This window comes from Eriocheir sinensis, chromosome 60 (genome assembly GCF_024679095.1).
Source record: "Eriocheir sinensis breed Jianghai 21 chromosome 60, ASM2467909v1, whole genome shotgun sequence".
NCBI lineage: Eukaryota > Metazoa > Arthropoda > Malacostraca > Decapoda > Varunidae > Eriocheir > Eriocheir sinensis.
The window spans coordinates 6,949,211-6,959,490 of record NC_066568.1 but is presented as its reverse complement, the minus strand read 5'-3'; the positions used below and the strand labels follow the sequence as shown (position 1 = coordinate 6,959,490).

Genomic DNA, 10,280 nt, shown 5'->3' with positions numbered 1-10,280 from the left:
TCTTTTTTTCTTTTATTTTAATTGACACGTTCTTTTTATTTCAATTTACACGTTCTTTTTTTCTTTTATTTTAATTGACACGTTCTTTTTATTTCAATTCACACGTTCTTTTTTTCTTTTATTTTAATTGACACGTTCTTTTTTATTTCAATTCACACGTTCTTTTTCTTTTATTTCAATTTACACGTTCTTTTTCTTTTATTTCAATTTACACGTTCTTTTTCTTTTATTTCAATTTACACGTTCTTTTTCTTTTATTTCAATTTACACGTTCTTTTTCTTTTATTTCAATTAACACGTTCTTTTTCTTTTATTTCAATTTACACGTTCTTTTTCTTTTATTTCAATTTACACGTTCTTTTTCTTTTATTTCAATTTACACGTTCTTTTTCTTTTATTTCAATTTACACGTTCTTTTTCTTTTATTTCAATTTACACGTTCTTTTTCTTTTATTTCAATTTACACGTTCTTTTTCTTTTATTTCAGTTTACACGTTCTTTTTTCTTTTATTCCAATTTACACGTTTTTTTTTTTTTTATTTAAATGTTCCCTTTCTTTCCTTCCAAACTTAACTATTTAAAGCCGGTGATCGAAAAACATACTTCAGTAACAAACAACAATAAAAAAAAGACAACTAAACATTTAAAATAACCGAAATATATTAAAAACCTTAAATTTCGGTCAAATGCGCAATAGAATCATCTTTTTTTCTGGTAACAGTGTGGCTGCATAAACAGTGACGCATCCTTGCCAACACTGCAGGAACAAAAACATATGAATAGCGTGCGGCGTGGCAACAGTGGCGCCAGATGGTGTGACCGACCCTAGTGAATCACAACGATAAAATGGAAAATAAAAGGATAGAGAGGAAAAAAATACAGCATACCTTCGTGATGATGATGGTAGCAACACCTGACGTTGTTTTATTTTTTGTATTTTTTTTTTGACGCATTTATTTTTTTACTTTCTTTGTGTGTGTGTGTGTGTGTGTGTGTGTGTGTGTGTGTGTGTGTGTGTGTGTGTGTGTGTGTGTGTGTGTATGCATATGTGTTTTGTGTATGTGTATGTAACTGTGTGTGTGTGTGTGTGTGTGTGTGTGTGTGTGTGTGTGTGTGTGTGTGTGTGTGTGTGTGTGTGTGTGTGTGTGTGTGTGTGTGTGTGTGTGTGTGTGTGTGTGTGTGTGTGTGTGTATGTTTTGTGTGTGTGTGTGTGTGTGTGTGTGTGTGTGTGTGTGTGTGTGTGCATATGTGTTTTGTGTATGTGTATGCAACTGTGTGTGTGTGTGTGTGTGTGTGTGTGTGTGTGTGTGTGTGTGTGTGTGTGTGTGAAATTACAGAGATGGCTTAAATATATAGTGTTCTCGTCTTTCTGGTCTTCTTATTTCATGTTTTCTTATAACGAGCTGTGTTTTTTCTATGTTTTCTTCTATTTCCTCTTTTCTGAGTGTTGTGGAGAGGTGTGGAGCGCATTCATTGTTTATTCATCGTTTTTTGTTTTCTCTCTCTCTCTCTTTTCATACATCCGCAATACGGTGAAATTTTTACGTATGTGAATGTCATTTTTTTTTTCATTATTGATTCTTACATTTTCAGAATTTTCGTTGGTTATCCTCCGTTCATTACACCTTACATGTTCTTTCCAAACTCGTCTCTTTTCTGTCCACTGTCAAAAGCGAGTTCACAATTAACTTCATTCTTTCGTTTCCTTCACTGGTAATCTCTGGAGCAGCCTTTCTTCGTCTGCATATTTTATTATCTCTACGACAAACGCTGCCAAGGTGAGGCTCAAGACACCTCTCTAGCTAAAACTAATCATACTTTTCTAACTTTTTCTTCTCGTGTGTGTGTGTGTGTGTGTGTGTGTGTGTGTGTGTGTGTGTGTGTGTGTGAGTGGGAAGCGTTTTGGCGGCTATTTCTCTTTTTTTATTTGTCTTTTGTGTACATCCTAACCTCTGAGAGCTATGTGTTTTAACTGATTCTGATTCTTACTTAATATAATTCTTGTTCTGTCACTGCGCTCTCCTAATATTTTCGCTCGTCAGTTTAATAATAATAATCCTTTCCGTTTCCTCTCCTTTTCCTTTCTTTTCCTGAATGAATGAGAGAGAGAGAGAGAGAGAGAGAGAGAAGAAGGAAAAAATGGTGAGACGAAGAAAATGGATAAAACAAAAGAAAAGAAACATGAGTGGGGAGATGAGGAAAAGGAAAAAGGAAATACAGACGAAATAAGGATGTTCCAGAGTTTACCAGTGAAAGAGATGGAAGAATGAAGATACTGCCTCACTCTTGCATAAGGAAGTTGGACAGCACAGAGATGAACTAGAGTAAAAAGACGAGTGTAACCAGGCCGCAGGAGGGTGGAGACAGATAGTTAGCAAAAGTTAAGTTAGTACAAAAAGGGAAGTTAGAATAAAAGTAGCGATAAAAGATAATAGAAATAAACAACAATGGCGCCTATATATTTTTTCTTGTTTATTTCTTCTTTCTTAACATTTTGAAAAGATCCTTACACTGAGCATTTCAAAAATTTTCACCTCCTTTATATGATGCCTTTTTTTCTCCTTTTTATCTTTCTATTTTTACATATTCAAAAGATCATTACATTCCACACTTAGAAATTTTCACCCCCTTTATATAATGCATTTTTCTCCTTTTTATCTTTCTTTCTTTTTTACATATTCAAAAGATAATTACATTCCACACTTATAAATTTTCACCCCTTTATATAATGCATTTTTCTTTTATTTTTATTTTTTATTTTTTACATATTCAAAAGATTATTACATTCCACAATTAAAACTTTTCACCTCCTTTACTACTTATTGCAATTTTTCTTCCCTTTTTCTATTCTTTTTTTTTTACGTTTTCCAAAGATCGTTACATTCTACACTTCAATAATTTCACTTCTTTTTACATATTCATTTTTCTTCTTTTATCGTTCTCTTTTCACATTTTCAAAAGATCACATCAAAAAGAAAAAAACTCTCATACATCACTTTTTTCTCCTTATTGTCTTTTATTTTTTGCATTTTCCAAGACTCATCACACTCCATACAATAAAAAAAATCACCTCCTCTACTACATATTGGACTTTTTTTCTCACTCTCTCTATTGGCATCGCTATCAAGGGGCTAAAATTGAATGCTTCTGTAAATCCCATCCCTTGCAACCCGAGAAAAGTGACGTCATTACATTAGTGACGTCACGGAAGGCTTGCTGACGTCATAACAGGCTGGACGACCTCTTTTTGGCTAGCTGGAGTCGTTACCTGCTTTCCTTCCTGCTATCCATCTCTCAGCAGTTGTCTTTCTCCCACCCTCTGCTGCTTGCCCTCTTCTGCTAAGGGCGATAGGAGGGATGGGAAAAGAAATGGGGAGATGAAGGAAGGAAGAGGAGAAAGGAAGAAAGAGAGGAAATGAACGAGAGAGGATGAGAGGAAAGGGAGAAGGAGAAGGAAGGGAAGGAAGGAAGAGGAAGAGGTGGAGGAGAACAAAGGGATAGAGAGAAATAAAATCGGAAGAGAGGAAAGGAGCGAGGGAAAGGATACATGGAAGGAGGAAAAGGAGAAGGAAGAGAAGGAAAGAAGGAAAGTGGAGGTGTAGCATTGTTGTTGTTGCTGTTGTTGTTGTTGTTGTTGTTGTTGTTGTTGTTACCTGCTTCTCGGGAGGGTGTCCTTAGGCTGTCTGGTAAGGGTTGGGAAGGAGAAGCAGCGGCTGACTTGGCTGAGAGAGAGAGAGAGAGAGACAATTAATACAGTTTTTATTAATACCTTTATCATTATACACTTTTAAACTTTTGAACCTATAACTTTTACACTTTTATACGTCATTTTGTGTTTTATTAAGTTTTTGAATATCACCAAAACTACTACTACTACTACTACTTCTACTTCTACTTCTATTACTTCTCTCTCTCTCTCTCTCTCTCTCTCTCTCTCTCTCTCTCTCTCTCTCTCTCTCCCCTATCATTTTTTCCTAGAACTCAACCCGTAATTATCATCTTCCTAGTTCAGGGTTATGATTCGGTGGAACGAGGGTTATTATCTCTCTCTCTCTCTCTCTCTCTCTCTCTCTCTCTCTCTCTCTCTCTCTCTCTCTCTCTCTCTCTCTCTCTCTCTCTCTCTCTCTCTCTCTCTCTCTCTCTCTCTCTCTCTCTCTCTCTCTCTCTCTCCATATTTCTCTTTTTTTGCTTCTTTTTCTTCTTTCCCCTCCTCCTCCTCCTCCTCTTCCTCTTCCTCCTCCTTCTTTTTAATATTTTCATCTTCTTGTCTTACTAAGTTTTCTCTACTTATTTCATCTCTTCTATATCTCTCTGTCACTTCGTTTCTTTTTTTCATTTATTCTTTCCTCTGTCTATTCCTCCTCCTCCCTCTTTTTTTCTTTTTTTTCTCCTTCCCTTTTTATCTTTATTTTTTATCTTCCTTCTTTTTCTCTTTTAATTCCTCCCTTCCTCTTTCCAATTAGCTTAACCTTCCTCCAGTTAGCTTAACATTCGTATAATCAAACTGACATTCGTCCAATTAGCTTAACATCAGTTGTAGGGAAGATGATGGAGTCGAGAACAACAGGAACATTCAGGATCGTCTGGGGATGGAGAGATTAATCCATGACTCGCAGCACGGGTTCACAAAGGGTAGCTCATGCCTCCCCATCCTTCTGTCCTTCTATAATAAAGTATTCGAGGCGGCAGACACAGATGAAAATTATGATACGGTACATTTGGATTTCAGTACAGCGTTCGACAAAGTCCCTCACCACCCGCTGTTGCTAAAATTACAGGCTCACGGAGTAGATGAAAAGAGTGGCAGGGTGTTGAACTGGGTCAGGGCGTGGCTTAGGAATAGGAGGCAAAGAGTGCAAGTCACCGATGAAAGAGATGACTGGGGTTGTGTTGCAAGTTGACCTCTCTTTTTGGCCACCTTGACCTCTTTGGACTCTTTTTAGGAGCAGCGAGTAGCGGGCTTTTTTTTTTCATTATTGTTTCATTTTTTGTGCCCTTGAGCTGTCTCCTTTGTTGTAAAAAATAAAAATAAAAAGTGGGGTTCCGCAGGGGTCGGTATTGGGTGCACTGCTGTTTTTCATTTATATTCACGATTTGGACACAGGAATTAGTATTGATGTAAGTAAGTTTGCGGATGATACAAAGATCGGTGGAGTGATTAAATTAGATCGGGAGGCTAGTGTTGTCCAGGATGAACTAAACAGATTGTATGATTGGGCGGGGAAGTGACAGATTGAGTTTACTGTCCTTTACTTCCTCTTCCGTTCGTGATCTCTCTCTGCCTGTTCTATCTTCCTCCTATTCTTTTCTTCTATTTTTCTTCTTTCCTCCTACTTCTCTTTTCTTTCTTCCTAACTCTTCTCCTACCTCTTCTAATCATCCTCAAGGCCTTCTCTACTTTCCTCCTCCTCCTCCTCTCCTCTCCTCTCCTCTCCTCTCCTCTCCCCTCCTCTCGTCCTCCTCCTCCTCCTCCTCCTCCTCCTTTCCTCTCCTCTCCCCGCCTCTCCTCTCCTCTTCTCTCCTCTCCTCTCATCTCTTACCTGTCCTCGTCACACCTGGTGGAGGGGCCGTAGCAGGCTTGGAGGTGGTAGTGGTCGATGAGGCGGGTGTGTGGCTGGCTGGAGCTGACCACCGTGACGCACCCAGGCACAGGACCCGGGGGCAGCAACACGAACTCACCCCGGATGCCGAACCTGGGGGGAGGGGAAGATGAGCTGGGATTTGCACTTCGAGAGGGATGGGGTGGGTTGAAGGGAGAGAAGGTAAAGGGGAAGGGGAGGTATGTGGGGAGTGAAGGGTGGTGATGTATTGGGTGATGGGTTAGTGGTGTGTGGGGTGAAGGGAGGTGAATGGGTGAAAATGAAGGGAGGGGAATTGATGATGATGAGAGAGAGAGAGAGAGAGAGAGAGAGAGAGAGAGAGAGAGAGAGAGAGAGAGACACGGATAGGCCTCTCCATGAATCTGCTTTTAAGTATAATGCAAGTAACTTTTCTAAGAGGGCGAAGTGTATATTAATGAGAATGGTTGATTTTTTTTTTTTTTTTTTTTTTTTTTTACCAACCGTGAGTACTTTTCTGGGTAAGACTTTTGCTGCAACTCCCTTAACAGCGAGGCTCACTATATCAACGACTTTTTCTTCCCCTTCTTGTAAGTCAAACCCTCTCCTCAACAAAGGGGACAACACACTCAACAATTTTCACTCCTTTTTTTTTCCAAAGGGGACAACTTTCTGAACTCTTTCCTATTCTTTTGTTAAATGATCTGCTTTTCACGACTCTAGTAAAAGGGATGACTGTTTTTTTTTTTTATTCGTTTGGGAAAGGACTTATTTTTGGACGGGTTTCTCCTCGGCTGCAATTTCTTCCTCTAAATTCTAGGGGCCTACTAGGGAAGGCAAGAGAGATGGGAGGGAGAGAGAGAGAAAGATAAAGAAAGTGAGATTAAGAATTGAATGGCCAAGAATATCCACAGTCACTCCTCTCAAGACACTTCAATTTATCGCCTAGTACTGAAATATGGAGGATATTAAGAGCAAAGAAGGATGGTTGAAATTAGGGAAGCCAAGAGGGATGACGAGAGGATGACTTGAGCTATTTAGTCAACAAAGTGTTTCTTCCTCTTTCGTAACACGGGCAGGATTTTCCTTTAAAGATTCGATAACTTTCTCTGCAACTTTTTTTCTTCTTTTCAGATTGAGTTGTCGTATGTTGCAATTTTTTTTTCCCTTTGATGAGGAATACTTTTTCGGCTTTTTCTTTTACTCTAGGAACAGACACGGCCGCTTCTAGTACAGACGGGGCGAACATTTCAAGCACTTTCTCTTTTGTCACAATCGAAGCTGACTTTCCGGCGACTGTTCTCTCTTTCACGGCAGGGACGAGTTTTCTTCTTCCGCAATATATCATTCAACCAAAGCATTAAATTTTCACCGCCGACATTTTCTTTAATCTTCCTTTTACTTCACATATTTGGTGCCATGAATTTCAACCATTGCCTTGTAGTTTGTTTTCTATCATAACCCTCTTTGATTTTGTTATGACGCACTTTCCTTTCGACATATTTTTTTAATTTGTTTCTTTTATATCCACCCTTTCAACTTTACCCTTTCTGTAACTTTTTTATCATTTTTACCGATGTTTCCGTGGTTTCTGCTCCGACTTTTCTTGTTTCTCCTTCACTAAAACTTTACATTAACTTCTGTTTTATCGCCGGGGGATTCTCTCTTTCGTTCAACTTTCTGAGGTTCATCTGTCTTTTCTAACGCAGAGGTACCGGCCTTGCTTCCGTTCCGTTTTTATCTACGTTAAGGTTTTCTGCTTCCCTCTAAATACCGGTGTCGTGCTTTCCCCGTCTCCAGCTGTTGCTATCATGATTTAGCGTCCTGTCATCTTCCCTTCTATCAAATTGGTGAAAGATGATATAAAAGAGTTTCCCTGTTCGATGATATTTTCTTCAGCTTTTTCACCTCTTCATCTGTAACCTTTTCGAGTACCTCTGTGGGTGTGATAGTTGACTTGTTAGATTTTCTGTTCGAGTTTCTTTCTCTGTGGCTGTTTTCTCTCCCATATCCTCGCCTTCATCTCCGACAACTTATGCTTTCGGAGTCATTGTCACAGGTGCATTGGAAGGCTCTGAGTCAGTCACAACCATCATAACATTGAACATAAAGAGGAAAAAAAAAAAAGGAATTGAAAGGAGGCGAGTCAGATCCGTAGATATTAGCGAAAGTTTGACCAAGGACTCCTCAGACACCATCTTGCATCTACGGCCCATATTTTCAGACGCTTTCGACTCCCATTTCTCATCCCCTTCATCTTCCATTCTTTCCCCCCATCTCTTTTCCCCCTTCAATTTTCTCCTAACCATTCCATTTCTCATCCCCTTCATCTCCCATTCTTTCCCCCTTCAATTTTCTCCTTACCATTCCATTTCTCATCCCCTTCATCTCCCATTCTTTCCCCAATTATATCCCCCCCATCACTCCTCCTCCCTTACCCCTCCAATCCTCACCCCCTTCATCTCCCATTCTTTCTTTCCATCATCCCATCCCATTTCACCCACATAGCAGAGTAGTCGGGTTTTCACTACTGTTCATTACATTCAAGGTGCAGAGGCCTTGTCAAACTATTACTATAAGAAGGAAAGGTCGGGGTGAGCTTCGAATCATGCAGTGAAGTACAATTTTAACCATGAGGTGATATTGTGGGCAGGAAGGAAGGAAGGAGAGTTAGGGAGCGAGGGATCATAGTCTCATCAAACTTCCCATGGTAATACCCACAACAACCTCTACGAAAGCCTTATCAAATGTGGGTAGTGAAGACGTGAAAGGGATGTGAAGGGAAGTGAAGGGAAGGGGAGGTATTAAGAAGGTGAAGGGGTTTGGTGTTTAAGGTGAAGGGATTTTGGAGTGCTTGAGTGAAACGGTGAAGGGATGAAGGGAAGGGAAGGGAAGTGAAGGGGAGGTATTAAGAGGTTGAAGGACCATGGTGTTTGAAGTGAAGGGCTTTTAGAGTGATTGAATGAAAAGTTGAAGGGGTGAAGGGATGGGATGGGAAGGGAAGAGGAGGTATTAAGAGTGTGAAGGGCTATAGTGTTTGAAATGAAGGGCTTTTAGAGTGATTGACTGAAAAGGTGAAGGGAGCTGAAGGGATGAAGGGAAAGAAAGGGAAGTATGGGGAGAGATGAGTTGTGATTGGCGGTGGTATGTAACTGGGTGATGGGGTGAAGGAAGGGAAGGGGGAGAAGATGAAAATTTTAGAATATGTACCTATCTCCCTCTCAAGCTACCTCCTACCCATCGCATCTGCCTAAACACAAACTCCTCACCATTAGATAATAAGTTGAAGTATTTGTAGTTCCACCAGTTTGTTTTGAGGGAGGAGTGCTGAGTAGGAGGCAGTGAGCATTAGTGGCACAGAAGAGAGATGGGACGTGACCTAACTCCCCATCTACGGCTCTGGAGTGAGTGGGAAAAAAGAATAGAGTTAGTGGGCGGAGAAAAATGACACCCCACTTATTTTTGGCATTCTGAAGTGTGTGACGGATAAAAGGGAGAGTATGGAACAGCAAGGTAAGGAGGTGAAAATTAAAATAGATGGAGGGTGAGGAAAATAATGTGTTGTTTTATTTTTTTAACGTTCTGCAGTGTGATGAATATATGAGACGGTATGAAAAAGAAACGGAGGTGCGAAAACTGTGAAAAGAAATGTAATAGGAAGAATGTTGAGATGTTAAGAGATAGATAGATAGATAGATAGGTAGATAGGTAGACAAGGGGAGAGATTTAACCCTCCGTAACACCTGCAACATAATATAACATTTACCTGTCCAGTCTCGCGTCTTGGTAATTGCAGGTGATCTAATTATTGGTGAGGGAGAGCCAGGTGTGTGTGTGTGTGTGTGTGTGTGTGTGTGTGTGTGTGTGTGTGTGTGTGTGTGTGTGTGTGTGTGTGTGTGTGTGTGTGTGTCTAGATTATTGACCAGCATGCCCTCCCCTCCCCCACAAACACACACACACACACAAGGTCACGCACACTCAAGGTCATTTTGCAAACATCACGAAAACCAAACAGTTTTTATTAGCAACAAATAACAAGATTACAAACAAACACCTTTTTTCGTGTGTTTGGAAACTTTTAAAACACAACAAACTAATGATAGATTGAATATATATGTTTGTCTCTATATATTAAATAATTCTATATATTGCTTTTGATTAGGGTAAACTATATACATTGATAAACTCTTCCATAACCAACAATCGATAAATAACAATAGAAATATATATAGCTTTATATGAAGTACCAAAAATGTGATAGAAAATAATGTGACGTATAAATTTGTGTATATAACGATAGTTTTGAGCGCCTATAATTATTCTTTTTTATTTATATTCAAGGAAGGTAGTTAGCTAATTAGATATTTATGATTATAAGGTACTGAAAATTTAGGAGGTGATTAACAAATGTTGAATATACGTTTGTGTTATAAGAGGAAGAAAGCACACACACACACACACACACACACACACACACACACACACACACACACACACACACACACACACACACACACACACACACACACACACACACACACACACACACACACACACACACACACACACACACACACACACACACACACACACACACACACACACTCACGTAGAAGCATACATAGACATACATACATACATATGCATACATACATACGTACACACACATACACATTTACATACAAACAAACTGTCCTTTGCGCACTACTTCCGGCCCTTCCT

General features: G+C 39.5%; 1 protein-coding gene across 3 annotated transcripts in view; it reads right to left on the bottom strand.

The window, feature by feature from the left end:
* Nucleotides 1-2,576: 2,576 nt before the first annotated feature.
* The window catches only part of LOC126985842 (uncharacterized), a 34,591-nt gene continuing 26,887 nt past the window's right edge, over nt 2,577-10,280 (bottom strand). For all 3 annotated transcript variants that reach the window (XM_050841297.1, XM_050841298.1, XM_050841296.1), the window contains exons 3-4: nt 5,541-5,693; nt 2,577-3,722 (exon numbers count right to left, since the gene is read on the bottom strand). In XM_050841297.1, coding sequence (XP_050697254.1) covers nt 3,650-3,722; nt 5,541-5,693 — 226 coding nt within the window. In that variant the 3' untranslated portion in view covers nt 2,577-3,649. The remainder of the gene's footprint in view (nt 3,723-5,540; nt 5,694-10,280) is intronic.